The 24,035-nt window shown below is 41.5% G+C and overlaps 3 protein-coding genes and 1 pseudogene across 4 annotated transcripts; 2 read left to right on the top strand and 2 right to left on the bottom strand.

Annotated features, from left to right (window-relative positions):
* Positions 1-2,362: 2,362 nt before the first annotated feature.
* On the top strand, positions 2,363-3,842 carry LOC311053201 (transcription factor HES-5-like; annotated as a pseudogene). Its single transcript, XR_014602895.1, has 2 exons — positions 2,363-2,625; positions 2,749-3,842. The product of XR_014602895.1 is annotated as a transcription factor HES-5-like (transcript).
* A 5,350-nt stretch (positions 3,843-9,192) lies between these two features.
* On the top strand, positions 9,193-11,269 carry her12 (hairy-related 12). The gene is made up of 2 exons (XM_084069187.1): positions 9,193-9,432; positions 9,953-11,269. Exons 1-2 carry the CDS (start codon positions 9,367-9,369, stop codon positions 10,352-10,354), a joined length of 468 nt encoding a protein of 155 aa, XP_083925313.1. The 5' UTR covers positions 9,193-9,366; the 3' UTR covers positions 10,355-11,269.
* A 2,802-nt stretch (positions 11,270-14,071) lies between these two features.
* Positions 14,072-14,705, bottom strand: LOC311054178 (transcription factor HES-7.1-B-like; the record flags this gene model as incomplete). The annotated part of the gene is made up of 2 exons (XM_084070056.1): positions 14,072-14,449; positions 14,595-14,705. 2 exons carry the CDS (start codon positions 14,703-14,705, stop codon positions 14,072-14,074), a joined length of 489 nt encoding a protein of 162 aa, XP_083926182.1.
* A 3,154-nt stretch (positions 14,706-17,859) lies between these two features.
* On the bottom strand, positions 17,860-22,167 carry tas1r1 (taste receptor, type 1, member 1; the record flags this gene model as incomplete). Its single annotated transcript, XM_084070055.1, has 6 exons — positions 17,860-18,785; positions 19,314-19,434; positions 19,700-19,918; positions 20,335-21,099; positions 21,428-21,749; positions 21,977-22,167. The coding sequence occupies 6 exons, from the start codon at positions 22,165-22,167 to the stop codon at positions 17,860-17,862; spliced, it is 2,544 nt and encodes an 847-aa protein (XP_083926181.1).
* Positions 22,168-24,035: the final 1,868 nt, after the last annotated feature.

Here is a 24,035-nt window from a genome sequence, read left to right as displayed (position 1 = left end):
TTGGGCGACAATAGTGTACGATGTGTCCAGATGGCCTCCCTGCCTGGGAGCCCTGCATATTGACCACACACACACACACACACACACACACACACACACACACACACACACACACACACACACACACACACACACACACACACACACACACACACACACACACACACACACACCACTGTGTTCCTGGGTGAGTAAGGAATGGGAGGAGGCATGGTGGGACACTCTGCCTTTGAAAAGCTTAATTTATACTTCATCATACAACGGTGTTGCTCAAGAAATATTCTTACATTCATCTAGTGTCTAACTCTACTGCCATATATAATTTTTTTTCAAGTAACTTTTTTTTAGCTTGAAAATCCTTTGTTGTCACTTGTGTAATGTTTACTCAAGTACTGTACTGTACTACGATATTTTTTACTGGAGTATTAACAATTTTCAGTACTTCTACTCCACTACATCTCAGAGGCAAATATTGTACTTTTACTCCACTAAGATTATTTGAAAACTTTAGTTACTGGTTACTTTGTAGATTTTGATTATTATTACAAAGCATACATTAACCACTTCAGCCCTATATACATTTCGGCCATTTGAAAACAGCCGATCCACCAGCTCACAATGAGTTGCGGTGTCACACATTGTGAGCTTGTAGATCTGCTATTTTCAAAAGATTTTTACACATTATATATATATATATATATATATATATATATATATACATTTGAAAACTTGTGAATAGGGACATTCTGCATAATGAGTACTTTCTACTTTTGGTAATTTAAGTACATTTTGATGGCAATTCTTTTGTACTTTTACTCAAATAAATGCAGAATTCCTGGCTTTTACTTGTAAGTATTGCTACATGATTGCAGTATTGATACTTTTACTTGAGTAAGAAATGCGAGTGAGTACTTTTCCCACCACTGTTAGCTGCTAGCAACACGGTCGTACGACGTCGTATAAATGAGGCTTTTGACAGGGCACACTTCCTTTGTGCAGCCGGCCTTAGTGTCATTAACACTGAAGTGTGGGAAGCCTGGGAGCGCTCAGGCTCCCACGTTCCACTGAGCCAGGAGAGGAGTGTGTGGCGGGGGGGGGGGGATGCCGGTGGCACGCAGGCCAGCCAGCTGTGGGCTGTGTGGCTGTGTGTGAAAGAGGGGTGTGTCGTGTCGTGTGTGCGTGTGTGCGTGTGTGTGTGCGTGTGTGTGTGTGCGTGTGTGTGTGCGTGTGTGTGTGTGTGCGTGCGTGTGTGTGTGTGTGTGTGTGTGTGTGTGTGTGTGTGTGTGTGTGTGTGTGTGTGTGTGTGTGTGTGAGAGAGAGAAAGATTGAGACAGACAGACCAAGAGAACACGTGTGAGAATGAGAGTGTGGCTGAGCAGCAGTGTGGCTGAACACTGTGTGAGTGTGTCAGGTGTGCTTGTGTGTGTGTGTGTGTGTGTGTGTGTGTGTGTGTGTGTGTGTGTGTGTGTGTGTGTGTGTGTGTGTGTGTGTGTGTGTGTGTGTGTGTGTGTGTGTGTGTGTGTGTGTGTGTGTGTGTGTGTGTGTGTGCGTGTGCGTGTGCGTGTGTGTGAATGAAAGAGCATTGAGTGGATGAGAAGAAGTGACATTTCAATCAGTCCCATCATCCCAACCTCAGCAGCTTTGTGAGGATGGAGTCCCTAATTCCTCTTTTATGAAAAGTAGAAAAATCTAAGTAACAGCTTTAATCTCATTGTCAAAGAGGCAGACGAATGGACGAGAGGTCAGACCAAAACATAACTAAAGAGTTGGAGTTTGGAGTAGGGACCATAACGTATTATTTTATGAATGTATTAAAACATAGCACTCAAACGCACAAACTAATATAGGTATGTAGATTGTGTAGATTGTCAACATGAAACACTTTAGCACTCTGATGTGAAAGTGTTAAAAACACACAAAAAAGGTTCAATTCATCCTCTCTTGTGTAAAAAAAAAATGTCTTCCTAAAACGCATTAAGAGGCCATTTTCTTTATATCCGGGCCAAAAACACATGAATTGTTGCGTAACTCTGGGAGTGGGGACCACCACGTCAAGCCGGACGTGGATCTATTCTAATCGCTGCTCCCTCTGTCACACCCACGTGTGCCTGGGCGGCTGAGGCACTTTGTGTTCAATTACTTTCTGGCAGAGATGACAAGAGACAGCGGCATGCTTCCCTCCGGGGTCACCACTTTCCCATATCAACAGAAGCACTGAGTCAGTCTCCCAGAGCCCCCTCACACCCCTCACACCCCTCCACTGCCCAAACCCCCCCCTCACCCTTTCTCTCTCAGTCTATTCCTCCACCTGCTCCCTAGAGACTCTGTCATTGTCCCCACAGCGATAAACACTTCACTGAGCATGTGGCAGCCCTGCGTTCCTCAAAGCCCTTCCCAGCACTCCCATTGGCTGGTGACTGTGAGAAACTGCAGCAAGCCCAAGACCCACACATTCATATGCAGATTTGGCGCTATAAATACAGGGGCCGGGGCAGAGCAGAGGCCAGAAGAGCTATCAGCCTGAGCAGGAGAAGCACTGACTTCCACAACTATACAACTATAATGGCACCAACAGTTTTTGGACAATTGAACTACTCCAAGGAACACCTGACTCCAACTCATAAGGTAAACAGAAACACTACCTCTGAAAAATCCCAGTTGATTTATCTATATTAATTCACAGAATATTTTTTCTTTTATACGTTCATAACATTCAAGTTGACTAATCTTTTGGTTTTCCCTCTCCAGCTGAGAAAGCCGTTGGTGGAGAAACTGCGTCGGGATCGCATCAACACAAGCATCGAGGCGCTCAAATCCCTGCTGGGTCCCGAGTTCCTCAAGCAGCAGCCAGACTCCAAGCAAGAGAAGGCAGACATCTTGGAGATGGCCGTCAACTACCTGAGATGTTGGCAGCAGCAGAAGCAGCATCAGCTTCAGCAGCCTGCAGCCACCTCTGCCCCAATGGCAGCCTGTGACGGCTACACTCGTTGCGTGCAGGAGGCCATCGGCTTCCTCTCCCAGTGCGAGGTCAGGAGTCAGTCCCATGGACGTCTGTTGAACCACTTTCAGAACCTGCATGCATCTGGGAAGTCCCCCTCGAGTACCTACAACCTCTCCCCACCTGGCTCACCGGTCCACCAGGCCAGCGCTAGCAAGGGTGTCAGCCAAGCCCACTGCCTTCTCTGGAGACCCTGGTAAATGGAGGCGTTTCCAACACCAGGTGTACAGAATCCAGTCTATGCATGAACCCCATGGGTTGCAAGTTGAAGACTGACAGAACTGCTTCTGTGTTGTTGAGTAATCATCAATGTGAAGAAGGGGCATGATTTGGCATGCCATGGTATTCCTTTGGAAGGACTGATATGAAATATTTCAGGTTGTACTGAATATGTATCAACACATGTTATACACTTCTCAATTGAGAGATTATTTTCATTGCTCCTGTGGGAGAGTCTGAAAAAGAATTTGTATGGATAATACTGCTAATTTCCCTGCTGTTGTTTGACCCACGTGGGCTGAATTTATTGTGGTGTCTGTGACACTTATTTGAAATGATTTGATTTGTTCAAACTATATTTTTCTGATGAGGTATCACCGAATGATACAATGTATCAGCTTGGTGTTAAGAATTTAACGCATCCACATACATGGATCCCATGGATCGACTCTTACTGTAAATCTTGTTGTGATTATATCCTGTAATATGACTACTAGTAACCATTATTTGGCTTATGTGTCAATGTCTAGTATGGCATTGGTAACTGTTAATAACTACTATAGATATGTTTTGTGTCTTGAATTGAATACCTTTTGTAAAGGTACTTTGTTGTCACAATATGCAACTCTTTGTTAAAAGATCCTGTTTTACTTCAATGAGAAGTATGCCTTTGAACTTTTGAAAAATAAATTGAAGACTTCCCATGAAGTTTTTCAAATGATAAAAAGTTGTTTATTCCTTTATGAATAGATATCCTCAACAAGGATAATGAAACCATGCATTCTGTATTTGATATGTGTAGGTGTGTAAGTCTGTCTAATCTAAAGCCTAGATTTATGCTCACATAACTTACAAGGAGTGAGCTTCAAGGTAACTGACAGGCGACAGGTGACTTTCATAATCACTGCTGCAAGAATCAAACCTATTAACCTATAAACCTCTTCTTCAGTTACAACCTATTTGTTTCTAACTACAAAGACTTCATACTAGGATAAGGATTTGACTAATAGGGTAGGTTTCCCTTTATGTAATTAATAATATAATATAATATAATATAATATAATATAATATAATATAATATAATATAATATAATATAATATAATATAATATAATATGATATAATATGTAATATAATATAATATATAATATAATACATAATATAATACATAACATAACACATATATTATATATAAAACTACATACCTATAACTATGCCTTGTACACTGTAAATTAAAATTGATTATATGCCATTTACTGGTGATAGATTTCACATGATATTTATACCTATATTTATATCTGAAATGATACCCTATGCTAACCTGGTCAGGGTAATCTTTAGGTCTTGAAGACTATTTATATATGATTTTTACTGGTGATTGAATGCACATGATACCTATTCCTCTAATTCTATTTACTGATGGCTTATACATTAGGCATAGTCACAGAAATCTGATGAAGAGCCAATAGGCTGGAAACGTCATCCCAATGGTGTAAAAGGGAACCAAAGCGTTTTTTTTAAAGCTTTGGAGCATGATCCAGTGTTTATTTTTCTTTATACAACATACCTGACCAGCTCTGGGTGGGTGCAGAGGGCCAGGTTGGATGTTAAATTGTCTTTTATACTGTCTTTTATATGAATAATGGTCCTATTTTAATTAGTGTTACCCAACTACTTATTCTGTACTGTTGTGTAACCTTACCTGTATTTTTGTTTCATCCTTACTGCGGTGCTGCACTGGACTGTCACCAGGCCCCCATTTCTGTGGTGGCATTGATGAGAATGCTATGCTGTCAACTGCCTGTATTGTATCACAAGCCTGTCACAAAACCTCTTTCACAACTTTTTGTCTTTGAAAAAGTTGCTGGGACTCTGGTATGTCCTGGGAGTTTCTCAGGGTTTAGCAGGCTAGCTAGGCCAGATGGTCTGGCTAAGGGTGCCCCCTCCACCCCCCTATGACAAGAGATCAAACACCGTAGCTAATGTGCTGTGTAACAAGACACACTTCTATTGTTCCTGTGTTGGGGCCAGTGAATGGGTACAGAGTGTGGGAAACAGGAGATACCACACTCACAGAGAAGAGATGGCTGACGGGAACACTGCCACTGTGCTCTGCCACAGGTCTGGGATGATGGTAAAGACTTTATGGCAGGAATTCAGACTGCTCAGCCTGTTGGTGGGTGGGTAACACACACACACACACACACACACACACACACACACACACACACACACACACACACACACACACACACACACACACACACACACACACACACACACACACACACACACACACACACACACACACACACACACACACACATCAAATCTTGGCCAGGCAAATCCTTAATTGTAATGTGCAATGGCAAAGTTGACACTAAAGTAATTTAAGAGAAACCAAATTCCCTGGGTTGGACAAATTAAACCTTGTATTCAAAATAGTTAACACTGTCCTGAAGCCAGACAGACAGTCCTGGCCCTTGTGCCAATGAGCCAGGACCGTTGACTTGATTTTTCCCAGATGGTCCGAAACATAGAGTTCCTGTTTGTCCTGCAACAAAGGATCAATTAACATTCCCATTGGAGCACTGAGGGAGCAGCCTGATTTTGTAGCTTATTTACCCTGATTTGTGGGGACTGGTGGGAAACTAGCAAGACAGAGCTACTCACACAGTGCCCATGGGGCTGGCTTCACATCTGGGATCTGCCAGTGATACAGACACACTGCCAGCCCCAGTCATAATGGTATTAACAGTATTATGAGTTTTTTTTTGGTTTACAGGCACCAGGCAGTTGTTTTCTATAGTTACAGTGATGCACAAGTGTGTGTGATAAAGAACTGTTATGGTGATTATAGGCTATAGTAAATATATTATATTTGACTGTCCACCCTATTCCCTGGATGGACACAATGATAACAGACTGAATCATTTATATTAACAAGACATCTTAAAAAATAATTTGTAATGAATTGTAAATCATAAAAAAGATATGATCAAAGTTTTAGAGTAGGCTAGGCCTAGGGATAATACCAACTCTATGGATAATACATAGCCTAATAATTAGGCTGTGTGTGTAGCTGAGCTGCTGCAGACTGAAGAGCTTATGTCACATGCTGTCAGTCAGAACCTTGGACAGATCCCGTAGCTGTGAGGTGGAGACAGAGCCACATATCGGTTTGAGGAACTCTCGTCAACAGCCCTAAATTCAGATGAATAGCCATGTGGTGCCAATGCTCTAACGACAAAAGGCCCTGAGCTTTCCCACAGTCAGCGTCCAGTCGGGGTGTGTGGGGGGGCTGAATTATTGCCAGGGCAATAACACAATAGGTCTACATCCCGAGCAACGATCGGTCGCGCTGTGATTGGAAGTTGGATAGATCTAAACATATCACAGATAAAAAAACTCTGCATTTTATAAACAAGACGGCTATGTTGACATAACATCACGACCGTCCCTTCAGAGTTCAGACCATGGTGGTGTATTAGCCCTGATACATATTGACTGTCTGTCATGGATGAACTTCAATCTGATGTTTGCACTTTTTCCCTTTTTGGTCTGTACATCTACATAAACGTTCAGATTTCAAATATAAAGAACTTGCCCTATGGCCATGGATGTTATAATCATGTACGGGCCCTAAGAAGTACCCATATCTTCCGTATTGTTCAATAAAAAGCATTGTAATCCAATCGGTGTGTGTGTGTGTGTGTGTGTGTGTGTGTGTGTGTGTGTGTGTGTGTGTGTGTGTGTGTGTGTGTGTGTGTGTGTGTGTGTGTGTGTGTGTGTGTGCGCGCGCGCGTAGGCGTAAACTAATCGCCTGTGTGAGTGTGCTCGTTTGTTAGGTCGTGTGACTGGAATGTGGAGGACGCTTTCCACGAGCGTACCTCTCCAATCTCCTCCTCCCCCATCTCCTCCTCCTCCCCATGTCGACGGAACTCGTGCTTAACTGCCACACTTCCTCAATCTTCTGACAGCAGGCGGCCTCACGCCGAAACGCAACTGTCATATTCAACACGGCTATGTTTTTCTTTTCATTCAGTCTTATCTCACATTGGGCAGACTTTCTGTGAAGAACGTGTCTCAGTGAGTAGCGGCCCACACATGCACACGTATATCCCCGGCTGCTAGACACTCACCCTGCTCACTCTCGCTGTAAATTGTAGGTGAAAATAGATGGCTTCTGGTAAATGCTAAGACAGAAAAGCAACAACTATCATTACTTGTGCAGTGTGCACACAGCGCATGTTTTGTTTTACTCATTTACACCTATTTCTTAGATACCACATATTTTTCACAAATTTAGAATAGAATATATTGTAAAATTAGTACAATTGGCATATTTTTGACACACACACACACACACACACACACACACACACACACACACACACACACACACACACACACACACACACACACACACACACACACACACACACACACACACACACACACAACTAAGAAGAGATTGATGTAATTAAGTAGAAAAATAACTGAGAATGTCAGTTCAAAACAAATGTCAATCAATGCTCTACTACAAGAAAACCTTGTTACAGTTTAAGCATTCCAAGACAAACAATGTATGCTACTCATATGTCTTCTGTATAACTCACAACTTTGACACAGTCTAGTTAAACTTTGATTTAGGCTACACAGATTTAGCACATTAATTGCTTTAAAATACCAATAATGCCTTACCTTACCAAAATTTAAACAGACCACAAGGGATTTATGTGTCACGTTAAGCAATAGTGAATATAATGATTACATATTTACAGTATATCAACAATGAGTATATGAGTGAATATAAGTAAGTCTCACAATAGTTATCCTTAATCTGTCATGGTTCTGTAGTGTATATCCCAGTAATCCATGTTCAAGTGTGCCGGAGTCAAGCAGGAGTCCGTAATACCAGTGAACAGAACTGCACGTCTAATGGGACCAGGCTTGGTTGTGAAGCCTGATGATGTATTGGTATGAAGGACTGTCCAAGTCATATTATCCAGTTTAACTCCAACTACAGAGCCAGCCTCCCTAACCAGCTTGTTCAGTTTGTGATGCTGGGTGATGCTGTTATCCAGTTAAGGACCAGTTCATAAAATGGACACTTGAAACCATTTGTTGCATTTTATGCCCTGGTTCTTTCATGTACACTTACAAGTGCACCCATGCCAGGTTTCACACCTATGTCATGAGTCATTAATGGCGTTTGATTCTTCCTCCTTTGGAATTCCATTGAGCCACTCAGGAACTCAGCATTCTAGCCTACAGATTAGATTATTAATACTTAAGAGCCACATGCAGTGGAAATTAAAAGCATAACATGTTGGTAAAATTGAGCTAGAACATTATTTGAAGCTTGTAACCTGGTGTTTCGGATGGTTATTCTCTTACCACCTTGGCTCACATTTGGTTCTATTTGCTCTATATGTAACTTCTGTTTCTGTTTAATGTTATGAACTTTTAATAATAATAATAATACTAATAATATTTATATTGTGCATTATCTAGAATCTAGATACCCAAAGCACTTCACATTGAAGGGGAAATTCATGTGTGTTGCACCCAACTATGTATGTAACATTATGTATATAGTTTTCATAATGAAAGGTCCATGAACCCCAGATATTTGAATGCATTAAAATGCTTTTAAGAAAAAAAGGTTTCTTTGAATAGGCAAGAACAGGATTCAGCTATATTGCTTTATTTGGGTAAAGCATTTGGCCTGATTGCTTACTTAGATGTTTCCTAATAGCCACTGACTCCTGTTTGAAGATTTGAATCACCTAAGTGTGTCACATATGCTTCTTTTTTAAATCAACAGCTAACTAATTACTATTTCAAATGTAATATAATGCTATATGATTCTAACCTGTATTGACCAGATAACATTTTTCATTACCTGTAGCTTATCTTGAGAAACATCCCTCCCATAGCCTACTGCCCTTTGAGTTATTGATGTGTTGTGTCTCCCATTGTTGTGGCGGACGGCCCACTGGTCTCAGAGTGTGGGAACCCCAGCCTAGACTGTGCCACATGGCTTTGTTATGCTAATCTGCCAGTATAAAATGGAGCAGAGCTCCTCCAGTGAGGCCAGATAAACATTGTATTCCAGAAGGAGCTGGTCACTATTTCCACACAGACATGGCTCCCTGTTCCACCACCTACTCCTCTATCCACCATATCAGACTCCCCGAAAAAGACATCAAAGTGAGTACTGACTATTCAATGGGCTTATAAGTGACTTTTACATGTTTTGCATCTACTGGTAGAAATGTCTGATTATTGTTTTGGGATTTTTGATTACAACCAAACTCAAACTTACACAAGATTACACCAAGTAAGGAGTGGGTGAAATGATTTTGTGCAAGCTTCCTACAACTGCTGTGACATTCAGAAATACAACTACATGCTATCTACATGTATACAATATACATGATCAATGTACATGATGGGGAAAGTGATGGGGACAGTAGGGAGCAGTGACAATAGAAATGAAAATAAACCGAGTTGAAATGTGCATAAAAGGTAAAGGTATACCAGAATGATACAAGAATGAGGTATTTACTGTTCATAGTCTATGCAAATATATTTACATAGAATATGAAATATATACAGTCATGTGTTTCAGGTATACATATGTGTGTATACAATCAGTGTGAGGGCGAAAGGTCAAAGTACCATGGGCGTAATCACAAACCTAACCCAGTCACTCATCTCTCACCCTCAGTTAAGAAAACCCATTGTGGAGAAAATGCGACGGGATCGCATCAACATCTGCATTGAGCAGCTCAAGCTCATCCTGGAGAAAGAGTTCCACCAGCAGGACCCCAATGCCAAGCTGGAGAAAGCTGACATCCTGGAGATGACTGTGAGCTTCCTGAGGCAGCAGCTGCAGTCTGGCCGCTACAGCCAAGGATACTCTCATTGCTGGAGCGAGTCTCTGGACTTTCTCTCTGTCAGCCCCAAGAGGGAGCCCTCCTCCGGCACTCCTCCTCTCCAGGGACTCCAGCAGCAGGAGCAGTTTCATCAGGCCCAGAGAGCCAGCAGTTCGGCCCCAGTCTGCTCCAGCCTCAGAACTACCACCCTCCAGGAGAGCATCACCAAAGATCCAGTCTGGAGGCCTTGGTAGTGACACTGGTATAACCGTAACCTCCAGAACTTGAGGGGAAAACCTTTCTTTCTCATTGTGTAGGAAATTTGCATTCCCTAATCTGCTCATTTGTTGGTGGGTTTATCTTATTGTCTCATCACATTGATGGACACATAGCAATATTGTAAGCAAAGGCGTTCACTTTTTCTTTTTGAAGATTGTTTTGCCTTAATTTTAAATCAGACTGTGGTTTGCATTTAATTTAGCATTTAAAAACTGGAATTGTATTTTGAGTGATGTTGATTTTATTTTATTTTTCCAAACCATTGTGAAATGATTGCATACTCCAGTTCTTACTCCAGAGTTAATCTTTGGTCTGCTTGATGTAACGGTATCTTCAAATACTGTGCTTTACTGACAGCTGTTTTTGAGAATATTTCTCTTCTGTTTTGAATTATCTAAAGCCACATGTTTATGTTTACAGATGTTTGCATCTTCTTTTAAAAGGTGGTATGTGTGTATGTATGAGAGTGAGAGAAAGTTCCTTTCCAGCATTTGTATGCTTTATTTCTTAGATAGGAGAGTGTAGCGAGACAGAAACAAGGATAGAGAAAGGAGAGACATGCGAGACAAGACCGGGAGCCAGATTCAAACTCGGGTCCTTGCAGCTCAAAAGGAGCACATGGTCTGTGCACTAATTGTGTGTGTGTGTGTGTGTGTGTGTGTGTGTGTGTGTGTGTGTGTGTGTGTGTGTGTGTGTGTGTGTGTGTGTGTGTGTGTGTGTGTGTGTGTGTGTGTGTGTGTGTGTGTGTGTGTGCGTGCGTGCGTGTGTGCGCCATATGGCGTTTGCATTTTTATTATGGATTGGTGCTCTTGTTACGTTGCTATCACATTTTGGCTCTTAAAATGCATTTGTATGACAATTATCAATAAAAGATACAATCATTAAAAACATTTGTTGTTCTAGCATTTTTCCGTCATGATAAAATAATGGAGGGTGTCTCAGCACTCCAAAAGCACTTTCGCATTGTAATGTAAGCAAACATCAGTTAAGAGCTCTGGGGCCCGTTTCACGAAACCTAGTTAGCAGATAAATCCAGGATTTATCAGCTATCCTGGATGAATTTATCTTGGCTTAGCCATGAAACGGTTTCATGACCAGGCTAACAGCCAGGTTTAACTCATCCTACTTAAGCCCTATATACTTCCTTGTACATCAAATTACAAAAATATGTATGCTACAAAACCTCTTCATGACAGCTTGTGAGCTTGTAGATCGGCTATTTTCGCTATAAAAAAGAAAAAACATTAGAAAGATTCTACAAATGCTATTAAACATTGTGACCATTATAATTTTTTATACTAATTATTTGTGATGTCCGACTATTGTATGTGAAACCATATTTATGGGCGATCTATTTTGCTAGGCCTATGTGTGGAATATATACTGTCAATCACTGGAGAATGAGTCATTAAACCAGTGACATTTTTATTTTCTGCTTATGTCAGATTATTGCCTGAACTATGGATTCTTTATTGAATTATACTTACAAGTTATTTGATTACTTTTGTTCATTTGGATTGACTTATGAACGTGTGGAGACACAAATGGATGCATGAGTGCGTGTACAGTAAGTAACCCTACAATATTGAGCATCACGGAGATGCTACTTGAATTTAATGAACGTTTGGTATACTGTGCACGTTTGATCTATTCAATAGATTTATACAAAACTAGGCTTGATCTTCATAGCTTGATCGTTTGTCCTTTTATTTTTCAAAGCATGCAATTCAATATAATTTAGGAAACATACTAGTTAAATCTTAACCACTTAAACCCTATAATTAGTAAAACGCACCTTATGTCTATAGCCGATCTAGCCGATCTACAAGCTTACAACACAAGCAACGTGATGGGTTCTGAGCCCCTACACACACACACACACACACACACACACACACACACACACACACACACACACACACAGACACAGACACAGACACAGACACTGTACAGTGTATACAGAATTTATTATCAAAACAAATGTATTACAAATGTGCTTGAATAGTGATGTGCTGTGCTGTTTGATTTTGATTTGATTTATTAGACATTATGTTTAAAAGAAAAACTGATGGTACGTGCTTCTCACAGAAACATCAAGGATAAAACAATAAATGACCAATTGATGACCAGGTTATCGGTCAGTAGGAGAGTCAGTAGGAGACTCTTTGAGTAGGAGACTCTTGAGTCCTACTCTTACAGTGGTACAGTCCTACTCTTGAGTCATCAAATTATTGGCTTAGTAATGCGACAAAAACAAAAAAATGTCCATGAATTCAAGGCTTCATGGGGTGTGTAATTGATAGATACGTAATTCTTTGAGTGAACTACTATGTAACGTTCCTCTTCTAGCCCGGATTTGAACCCGGTTTCCTGCGCAAGTGCTGAAAATTCTAAATGTCTCAATAGAAGAGCAGCGAGACAAAATACAACCAGCCCAATTGTATGAGTTATATTGTATTAACATACTCTACTATACAGATTGGACAACTAATTAAAAAAAAAAAAGCTTTAACAATGGTCGCCACATGATGTGACCAACTCAGGTCCTTGCTTATGTGAACCCAGTCTTCACGCGTCTACACTAACCGAAAATACTGTCGATGCCCGAGACCGGTACAGGTTCAGATTCTATTACCTCGGGTCCCGGGAGAAGACCAGTACTGGGTGCTGTGCTGACCATGAAGGGAAAGCATGAAGTGCTGCCAGATGATTAGGCTGAACTGGTATCCGATTACTGTCGTGCAAAATAAGGGGGAATAATGCATGTGTACCAGGCTGCAAGCACCATGCATGATATTGGATTCCTTCTTCATTGAGGACTGTTTTTGCAAAGTGTACAAATTATGTGCAAATTCAAAATAGGAAAAGTAGCCTGTTAAAAGGCCAGAACTATGAGCGATATTAGTGCAGTGGCAGTTGGTCAACTGTGGGATGCACACACAAAATCTACAGCTTTCCAATTATAGTAGTGAGATAAGATGAGATGGTTTGAGGTTCAGCTCCAGTTCCCAATGCACATGTGTTCTTTAGCAAGGCCCTTCCATTTTTGTTGAGCGACATGACATCACAAGTTTTTTGTGATTTCTTTATAAGTGTGTTTTTTTTTAATTCAGTGACGAGAGTTAAAATGTAAAAAAGAAAAACAGTATTTGACATTTGTGGATGTAAAAAACAAGCTACACCAAAACAGAACATGTAGTACTTAGCTTTACAGGTTTATTTTTCTGAGTTACATTGTCCTACAACAATTTGGTAAGACTGTGTGCAAAGTGCACAACACACACAAGTGGGAATCAATCAGCTGTTGTTGACCACCTGTCCTTGACATTCAAGTACTTAATGCCTTTATGAAAGGCAAATCATATAGCAATTCATAATAGACTGAGACATTATCAACATAGTCAATAATAATTTCCAGCTTTAACAAATTATACAAGTTCACATTTAAATACTCAATACCCAATAATAAAAATAGCCAATTTGAGGACTGGTCATAATAGGAGTATGTAGTCATCACTTTAGTAAACAAGAGTTTGGAATACTTTTTGTTTGGATAATAACCCAATACAAGTCCATCAATATGATGAATCAATTTAACTTGACACTCAGTTACTGAGCAGGATGGAAAATGCATATTTCCTACACGGTGAGGGAGAAAGGGTTTCCCCTCAGGTTTTGGTGTTATAATGTCACTACCAAGGCCTCCAGACTGGATCTTTGGTGATGTTCTCCTGGATGGTGCTAGTTCTGAGACTGGAGGAAACAGGAGAGGAACTACTGGCTCTCTGGGCCTGATGAAACTGCTCCTGCTGCTGGAGTCCCTGGAGAGGAGGAGTGCTGTAGAGGGGCTTCTTGGGGCTGACAGAGAAGCACTGAGAGTAATCTTGGCTGTGGCGGCCAGTCTGCAGCTGCTGCCTCAGGATGCTCACAGTCATCTCCAGGATATCAGCTTTCTCCAGCTTGGCATTGGGGTCCTGCTGGTGGAACTCTTTCCCCAGGATGAGCTTGAGCTGCTCAATGCAGCTGTTGATGCGATCCCGTCGCATTTTCTCCACAAAGGGTTTTCTTAACTGAGGGTGCAAAGACGAGAGAGTTAGTTAAACAAAAACAATAGTCAGACATTTCAAGCAGCAAATGCTAAATATAAAAAATGAGTACTTGAAAAGCGCTATATAAATGGTATGTATTATTATTAGAAGCCCATTCAATACTTACTTTGAGGTAATCTGATATGGTGAATAGAGGAGTAGGTGGTGGAACAGGGAGCCATGTCTGTGTTGAAATAGTGATCAGCTCCTCTGGCTCACTGGAGGAGCTGTGCTCCATTTTATACTGGTAGATTAGCATAACAAAGCCATGTGGCACAGTCTAGGCTGGGGTTCCCACACTCTGAGACCAGTGGGCTGTCCCCCACGACAATGGGAGACACGTCAATAACTCAGAGGGCAGTAGGCTATGGGAGGGATGAGAGATGCAACAGGTAATGAACATGTTATCTGCCTGAACATCATCAGTTATATCATATGATCAGTTTGAAATGAGAATGAAATTAGCTGTGATATGAATCAAGCAGATGGGACACACTTACATGGAAAGCATCCTCAAGGAGGGTGGGGTTGGGGTGAGCTATTAAGGAGAGCTCAGCTGGGTCAAATGACTGAAGGCTTGTATCTGCAGGGTGGCCAGTATAGATAACAACTGTTTAAAGATATTGATTAGACAACGAATAATATAATCTCTGTAATTAAACTCTTATCTGAGCATATGACTTATCTCTCCCACTCCAGCAAAGACCAAGGGAATATCCTAGGTATTACATTATTACAATAATGTTCTCTAGGTGCGTTTGTGGACAGAATGTACAGAACTGTTGCATACTGCACAGTAAAATCCTGGGTGTTAGTTCAATAGTTAAAGGTAGTGTAAGTGACATTTTGGTTCAAACAAAAATGTTTTAAAGCTCTATATTCAGATAATTTAATTCAGATAATCATTGTTCAATACCAAGGGTCTCCCTGTCTCTCCAGCCCTTTAATAAACAGAAAATGCATTTTCAGGTGGGTTGCTAATTTGATAAAATCAGGACTCAGGAGAGTGAAACCATTTATCAGCTTCAATTTCATAGTGTTCCAGTTTCAAATTTGTCTGCTCATTTCTTTGTTTCATCACTTCCAATTTCACTTATTTATCATGTATCATGTATGATTTATCTCTCCTGATTGAAATTGGTACCCCGCCCTCAAAATGCCTTTTCTGTTTACTGAAGACCTAGATAGACGAGGAGACTTTACTAAACAAACACTGCAATGATTGCTGTCAGATTTGTTTTTTTAACAAACACACAAGAACTAACAGCAACTCTCCCTGCTAGACTCCACGAAAAGAGCATGGTGAGATGGTTAATGTCCTGCTTTGCAAACAGTAAAGTGCACACAGCCACCTGTTAAGGTAAGTATTAAATTGAAAATGTTCAAAATGAATATAGAGCCTTTTTCTCCAGATACACAGTAAAATCCTCAGTGTTCATTTAGCCATTTGAAACTCAGAGAGTGCACAGATGTAACCAAATGGACCCAAGATGACCACTTTAACCCTGGTGTCCGTATTTTGGGTATTTTTGAAAATGTTGAAAAATAGTTCTTAAGTGGTCAAATGAACACTCTGGATTTTACATTGTTATTGTGGCTGAAGGGAAATAAAACTCAGCCATGCAGCCTCTTCACCCATGGCACGCTTCTATTGTCCACTGAGGGGATTAGGCTGGGAGTGGACAGGAAGACTGTGGGAAAGCCAAGCACGGCCTCTACTCACAGATCTCATGGTCAATAAGGCTGACCTCTTGGCCACAAAAGACCCTTTCATCCCAGTGCCCACAGACAACAGGCCACAGCAAGACACACAAGTGTGTGTGTGTGTGTGTGTGTGTGTGTGTGTGTGTGTGTGTGTGTGTGTGTGTGTGTGTGTGTGTGTGTGTGTGTGTGTGTGTGTGTGTGTGTGTGTGTGTGTGTGTGTGTGTGTGTGTGTGCGCACACATACACACTCAGACACAAGCAAGTATGCAAGCAAGTATGACCAATTGGGTATTTATAAGAGATATGTCATGCAGTAATAGTGAACAAGAGAGGCCAAGAGAGAACAAGACCATCTGTTACTAGTTATTTAATCTATTAGCATGTCATATCATGTTTTACAGCCCTAAATTGAAATGTATGCACCAGGATGTGTGCATACATATCTAGTCATTTAATGTCTTAAATATTATTTTCTGTCATTTTCAAATATGCATTTTCTGTTAATCTGTTAATCAGAATTAATTGCTTTCATTTGTTATATTGTTTTTAAAAGTTACCATATTCAAAATAAACTTTTAAAACTTTTAAATGATGTAATTTCTTTTGCTTCCCAAACATGTTTCAAGAATTTTCTAAAATGTGATTCTCTGTGTACTAATGGAGTGATCTGTTTCACCTAACTCACTGGCTTATCTTTCAGTCGATCTAATTCTGAATATTTCAATAACCTCACCCATATTAGTGACTTTTACCACTTGAACCCTAGCGTCCCTATTCTGGGGATGAACATTTGTCGAAAAGAGCCGAGCTTGTAGACTGGCTATTTTCGGATCTTTGGTGTAGAGGGGAAAAAGTAGGGGGCTAAGTGAAAACCCCTGGGAGACCCCGCTCAACAAAGTATATAGGTTATACAAATGCACATGCCTGCACTTCCAGCTGAACGTTGGTCTGTTTTAATGTGATCAAGTCATTGGGGAAGTTGAACTGATGGACATTAAGTGTTGTGAATTTAGTTGACCCTCCACGCTGACCATAGTCTCCCACTAAGGGTGGTGAGTGATGGTTCAGCTTGGAGAACAAGACGACACCAGGCAGTATCACACGATTACTTCTTATTCTAGAGTTTATTACACACAGAGATTACATTACTGGACACATGACGTGACCAGGAGATATGAGACATGGAAAAGAGCAGAATGAGTAGGAATAGAACATGCATCTCGTATCATTGTGCACAGACGTCAGTCTATCTGATAAAGTATTGATGGTCATGGCATTATGTGTATGTGCTTACGCAGATGAGAGGGATTCAACACCTGTATGTACTGAGTCAAACAGATAAAGGTCAGTCTAATCATAACATTAAGGAAAAGGATATCTCATTAATATATGTTTATATATTCATTATCAATATGTTGTAGTAGACAATACAAATATAGACCTAGGACAATTGATCAAAAGCAATTTATCTTATCACTCATGCATCTCTCATGCAGGATTCCAATTTGCATGGCTCATGTCCACAGGATGATCACTGTGATGCTATATCAACAGCCTGCTACCTACTAAAATGAAACTCAAACAAGTGTCATTGTTCCCTTCAGTTCCCATCTACATTTTTAATACACTATGCCATAAACAGTAGGGTTTCTCCCTTTTTCATAAAATCTGTTCTACAAAACAGGGCATCATGGTTTGTTCATGGTGTACATTTGAATGCAGTTTTGAAAATGGGCAGTTGTGTTCATTTGTGGCCTTAGAATAATAATGTAAACCTTAGGCAAAAAGTAGCCTCCGAAAACGCCCAGAACGCTGGACAGAATAGCCAGTACGTGCATGGCCATGGTGAATTCACCTCTGCTGATGAGGTATAAGGTGAAGAAACTGATCCAGGAAATCATGTAGACCATGAGGCTGAACGTGACACACTTGGCCTCGTTGTAATTGGCCGGCAGGTCTTTACCCATGTAGCAAAATGAGAAGCAGAGGGTGCTGAGCATTGACACATAGGTCAACTCCAGCCACGATCCAGGGGAGAGGGTGTTGCTGCATTCCAGCACAATGCTGTCGGAGTAGAAGACCAGATCCTGGGAGGGTTGGGGAGGGTCGAGAGCCACGCGGAAAACAGAGATGAGCAGGATGGTGGCAGACACCAGGAGGATTGTAAACTCGGGACCGTGGTTCTTGGCCCAGATGTCGTACGCCCGTGGCAGTTTGGACTGGAGCTTGAAGATGCAGACAATTTGGAAGGCTCGCACAGTCACGCAGGCCAAGCACACGCTGAAGCTGAAGACAAACAGGGGCTGCTTGAGGATACAGGCCACCCGAGACGGTTGGCCAAAGTGGCACAAGGCGCTGGCGGCTGCGGCCGTTAAGGAGGCCAACATCAGGAGGCAGGTGCGCCCTCCGGCAGACTTGACCACGGGGGTTCCCAGGTTGAACAGGAAGATGAGCGCAGAGCCGGAGGGCAGGAGGAGAGAGAAGACCAGGAGGATGAGAAGGGGAATAGAGAGAGGGGCGTCCCAGGCTAAATAGAGGATGGTCCTGTTCAAACACTGCTCGCTCAGCGGGGGAGCCCACTCCTGTGAGGGACACGGCTGGCAGGAAGTTGATCCTGAGTAGAAGGAGTAGAGGGGATGGGGGTAATATGGGTAAAATGAGCTGAGACCATGTTAAATGATGGGTAGAGACTCTGGTGGATTGTGGTGGGGTTTTCTGTATGGCAGTGTTTGAACTGAGCATTTTATGGTCCATTACAACTGACAAGAAACAACAGCAATGTTATGGATTCGTATAATTTATCCTTTTCTTGAGTTTACACAATAAGAACAGTTGCAGCCACTTATGAGATAAATAAGCAGGGGCCTCCTCCTTCAGCATAAAACATGCAAAATATTATCCCTTTACGCCCCCTGCTGGTTAATCTTGCACACTACAGTTGACAATACGGTGGTCTTGATGCATCGTTGTTATCAAACCTGACCAGCCGTTCGTTCCCCCTGAATGAGGGAGACCATTTACAAAACAAAAAGCTGTATTTATTTTGCTGCATATATTTTTAACCAACCATTATGGCAGGATATTCTCTGCACACAATTTGAACCATTCTCCAAACATTCTGTAATGAGCCTATTTGTCTTACCACTTTTGTTGAGAAATGTGGCAGCAGGACAGGCCAGACAGTCAAAGCAGCATTTGTGCTGGCCTGTCTGCAGCTTCCTATGGCCGTGGGGACACTCTGGGGAGCAGATGGATTGAGGCACCTGTAAAGAACAACAAAAGTGCTGGGAAAGATTACTTTCAAAACGGAAACCTGGCCTTGTAGTATTATAATGTATGTAGCGTAAGGGGGGGGGGAGAGAAAAAAAGAAAAAAATAAGAAATAAAAGTTAAGCCTAATTTAAACTTCTTCGTATAACTGTGTCATTCGCCAAGCTGAATGGAAATCTGTTATTTTCATTGAATGACACACACAGTCTTTTAGTACTTTGAGTAAACACTGGGTTAGTGTGTAAACACTGGGCTTACTGATCTTGAGGGTCCAGTGCCTGGCCATTCAATCTGAGCACTGTCCACAGTGAGATTAGTGGGGTCTAGTGTGAACGAGCCCACAACTCTGAGAAACCAGTCTGTCTCATTCCAAATCCAAGTCACTATGTCATATCCTGCGGGTGGATCTCCATTCTCGTCAAAGTACACAGATGTATTCCCGAGAGAGAATTTCACCCGCTTAAGCCATGTCAGAAGCTGAGGGGATGGAAAATGGAAAAATGTCTCTGGCCTGGTGTACACTACAATATACATATATATATACACAGGTACATATGTGTGTGTGTGTGTGTGTGTGTGTGTGTGTGTGTGTGTGTGTGTGTGTGTGTGTGTGTGTGTGTGTGTGTGTGTGTGTGTGCGTGTGCGTGTGCGTGCGCGTGCGTGTGCGTGTGCGCTCAACTAGGGTGCTGTTAGGAATCCTCTGTCCCTGGGTTTGATATGGTTTTACCTTTCTTTTCTCCAGCCTCCGGCCTTTCTAGGGCACCAAGGCTATATTAACCCCCCCCCCCTACATTAACCATATTCATACAGCGTACATTTTGTCCATTTCTTTCTTAGTATATTTCCATTTTCAATGTTGAGGGCCTGAACTGTAATATTTGACATGAACTCACCTGCCAGGGTTGTATTGTTCTTTTGTTGCATTCTCCTGAATCACACCCTAGTGCCTGATGCAAAGCATGGGCCACAGCATACACTGCTTTATAAACATTGAAAGAAGATGAGATATCATACTTCTCCAAAGAGAAGTCTTGTCCTGCGAGACTGTAAAGATTTGTGTTCTGTAGGCAATCAGTACCTTGGGACTGAGTACCATTTAAGAGTTCCTGAGTGTTGTTTCGCTGTTCAGAACCTGTTTTGTTCTCAAACTCCTTAAAACCAGGTATGGCAGCATCTTTAATGGACACACCCAGGACAGTGCCAATAGTGTGGATTCCAGGTATGCCTGACACAAGAGATGCAACAGACCAATCCTCCGTTCCAATCCACACCTTTCCTGTCACTTTCTGGTCAACCACATACGGGAAGAACTTGCTAACTTTGGACTTGCTTGAGAAGACGACAATAGTGTTGACTTTGGTCTTCAGTATACTCTTGACAATGTTCTTCATTGTCATGACTGTGTCATCAGTGTGTTTGGGAATGATCGCTTGGTATGCAATGCAGATGTCATGCTGTGGGGCTAGCTGAGACAGGCTCTGCATGCCCTGGATGCCATAGGAGTTGTCGCTGCCGAGGAGAGCGATCCATGTCCACTTGAAGTGAACCAGAAGCTGGATCATGGCTGCAACCTGGTTCTTGTCACTGGGAATCGTGCGGAGAAATGCTGGGTAGAGGTACTTGTTACTCAGCATCTCGTTAGTTGCTTCATAAGATATCTACATGGAAGAACAATGTAAGAATTACTTTTGGATGCCTCAACTACTACTTGACTGGGACAGAAATGTACCTGTCATCATAGTGATAGGCAATTGATCTTATAATTTTATGTTTTTAATTGTGGTGTTTTAATACTTAAACATTGCAAAGTAATTTTGTTCTGCTATGCATCCCTGATGTAAAGTTATGAATGACAATAAAAGGAAATTGGACTTGATTGTATGACCTTATTTCAAAGGTCATATTTCAATATTTAGTTTGCTTACAATACAACTTCATGTTTTCTTACATTACAGTTTGATTGTTTCTGGTCAGGTTAAAACTTACCTGTGGTACTAGATAGGTCCCAAGTAATGCAGCTGGGGTGAAGGATTTGCTGCTGCTATCTGGGCCAATCACAGCCACTGCCTTTTGCCTTGAGTATGGACTTGGGTCTGGGTCGATTCTGGTCCCAGAGGGACCCTGGTACTGTTGCTCCAGTAGGTCCAGTGTGGCCAGGACACTGGCCGGCAGTGAGCAGATATCATAGACTTGATAGCCTAACTTCACTCCGGGTAATAGAGGTGGGTGTCTCGTGCCATTGTTGATTTCTTCCACAGCAAATCTCAGAGCTTGCATCAGGTGATAGCCATGTTTGTTGTGTTCACCTCTAGAGAACAGAACAATATTGTAGCCTGTGAAGAAAAGCCCCAGCCTCTGCACCCTTCACTGTCTCCCCCCTGCTTTATATTAGACAGTCAAATGATTGAATGAATGAATGATTCTTATTCTCTTGAATATAATGAATTCACCTGATAGCAAGCCAATCAAAATCAATACTATATCCAGAGGGTAGACACCAGTGAGATACATTTGATAAAACTGAGGTGGACTCACTTATTGCAGTCTCCCAAGGCAGGCAAACCATTGTTAGGTGAATCTGTGTTATGGAGGGGAAAGAGCCCAGTGATGGAGAAGTCACCCAGTAGCTGTAGTCCAGTTCCCTGGGAGATGTAGTCTGGTTTCCTCACAGCCAGTACCAGCATCAGCCAGCCTAGCGAAAGAAACACAACACTATACACATCCATCCTTCCCTATCCACACCTCAGACACAATGGCATAGAACACTTCAATCTATCTTTTTATTTTGTTTTTGGCAGGGTGGAGGATTAAGAGCTTCTACGGAGGGGGGCGGGGGGGGGGGGGGGGGGGGTGTAGGGAAGGGAAGGGTAGAGTAGGGAGAGAGTGAGATGTGGCCACATTTTGCATCTTTCCCCAGGGTGTCATTCGAGCAAAGCATATTTGCGTGTAGGTATTTTGTTTTTTTTACCATAGAGTTTCCCTCCCATTAAAATGAAATGCACAAATGTAATTGTCCATGAACAAGGGTACCCGTGAACAAGGGATAGACCGGTGTTTTTCCATCAATCTCAGATAAGTGACATATAACAGTAAGCTAGAACAAACATCATCCTGTGGCACAGTTGTACATATTCATTATTCCTTTCCAGCAACTCAACTGTAATAATGTATTATTTGGTTGATAAGCAACAGAAAATGACACACTATTTAATGGGAAGCAATTAGTGTGTGCATTTAATTTACTAAAAAGTAACAAATATTCTTGATGGAATCTTATTGATTTATTCAGATAGGACAGTGAAGAGAGACAGAAAATAGAGGGAAGAGAGCAGGTGATGATAACACGTCTCATACAGTGGGTGACCATTGACTTTGTCGTTTTTTTTCATTCTTCTCATGCGTTTCATGCAGGGCATGTATGATTTCCACTCTGTGCCACTAGGGGCAGCAGCGGTCTACTGCCTACAGCTGCCTACAGCCCACAGCAGACAGCAAGAATATATTTGTTACTAGTATACTGTATATCCTCTCCAAACTGTACATACATTACTTTACACTTTTGTATTATGTTTTGACACTTGCTTTGGAAAATGTAAACGTATGTTTTATCATGCCAATAGCTCATTTGAATAGCAAAATTGTTTGTTTTGGGGTTTTTAGGCACTGTTTTTCCTAGAAAGACAGAGAAAGATCCTGTCTGTTGCTTACAGTACAAGATGTGACATTTATATTAAGCAAAATATTAAGCAAATAAAGTTAGATAGCATGATGCTGAGCTTAACATTAGTTTAATGTTAACGTCTTAATTGATAAAACGAGACGGGAAAATAAACGTATTTTTTTCTCTTGCCAATAGCTCATTTGAATTGACAAATTGTATTTCTGTGGTGGTGGTTCAGTGGCACTATATATATATATATATATATATATATATTTAATATATACTTGGGTCATACGTTCTGTGCTTTCTGTGTGTGCACTTATGCCGTGTGTCTCTTTCTTTGAGGGGGGGGGGGTCTATCAAGGCAGGCTATTTGTTCAGATGCAATTTCAGCGTGGCTATTAAATAGGCAAAAAAATCTGATCTACAAGCCCACAAAGAGTCGCGATGCAACTCTATTTTCTAACATTTTAGTCTATTTTTGGCAGAGAGAGAGAGAGAGAGAGAGAGAGAGAGAGAGAGAGAGAGAGAGAGAGAGAGAGAGAGAGAGAGAGAGACACACACACACACAGAGAGAGAGACACAGAGAGAGAGAGAGAGAGAGAGAGAAATTAATATAATATAGGCCTACTATATATACTTTACTCGTAACAGAGTAGGCTACTTCTACATTGCAGTATTGATATTTTTACTTAAGTAAACTGCAAACCAAAAAACTCTTCAACGACATGTGCTCCTTGTCCAGTCTATTCATCGCTAAACCGGTTATGTTAATTATCTCTCTCTCTCTATACAAAGACAAAGTCTCTTTTATCCAGATGCGCTCTCTCTCTCTGTCTCTCTGTACAAAGACAAGGTCTCTCTCTGAGAGAGAGAGAGAGAGAGAGAGAGAGAGAGAGAGAGAGAGAGAGAGAGATGCATCAAAGTAGGGGT

This window comes from Gymnoscopelus microlampas, assembly GCF_963454915.1.
Source record: "Gymnoscopelus microlampas genome assembly, chromosome: 10".
NCBI lineage: Eukaryota > Metazoa > Chordata > Actinopteri > Myctophiformes > Myctophidae > Gymnoscopelus > Gymnoscopelus microlampas.
This window is presented reverse-complemented; position numbering and strand designations above follow the sequence as displayed.

Excerpts from the sequence above, each read along its gene's own strand:
- her12 (XM_084069187.1), top strand. The coding sequence starts at position 9,367 with ATGGCTCCCTGTTCCACCACCTACTCCTCTATCCACCATATCAGACTC. Across the intron at positions 9,433-9,952 it reads TCCCCGAAAAAGACATCAAA|TTAAGAAAACCCATTGTGGA; the intron begins GTGAGTACTGAC and ends TCTCACCCTCAG.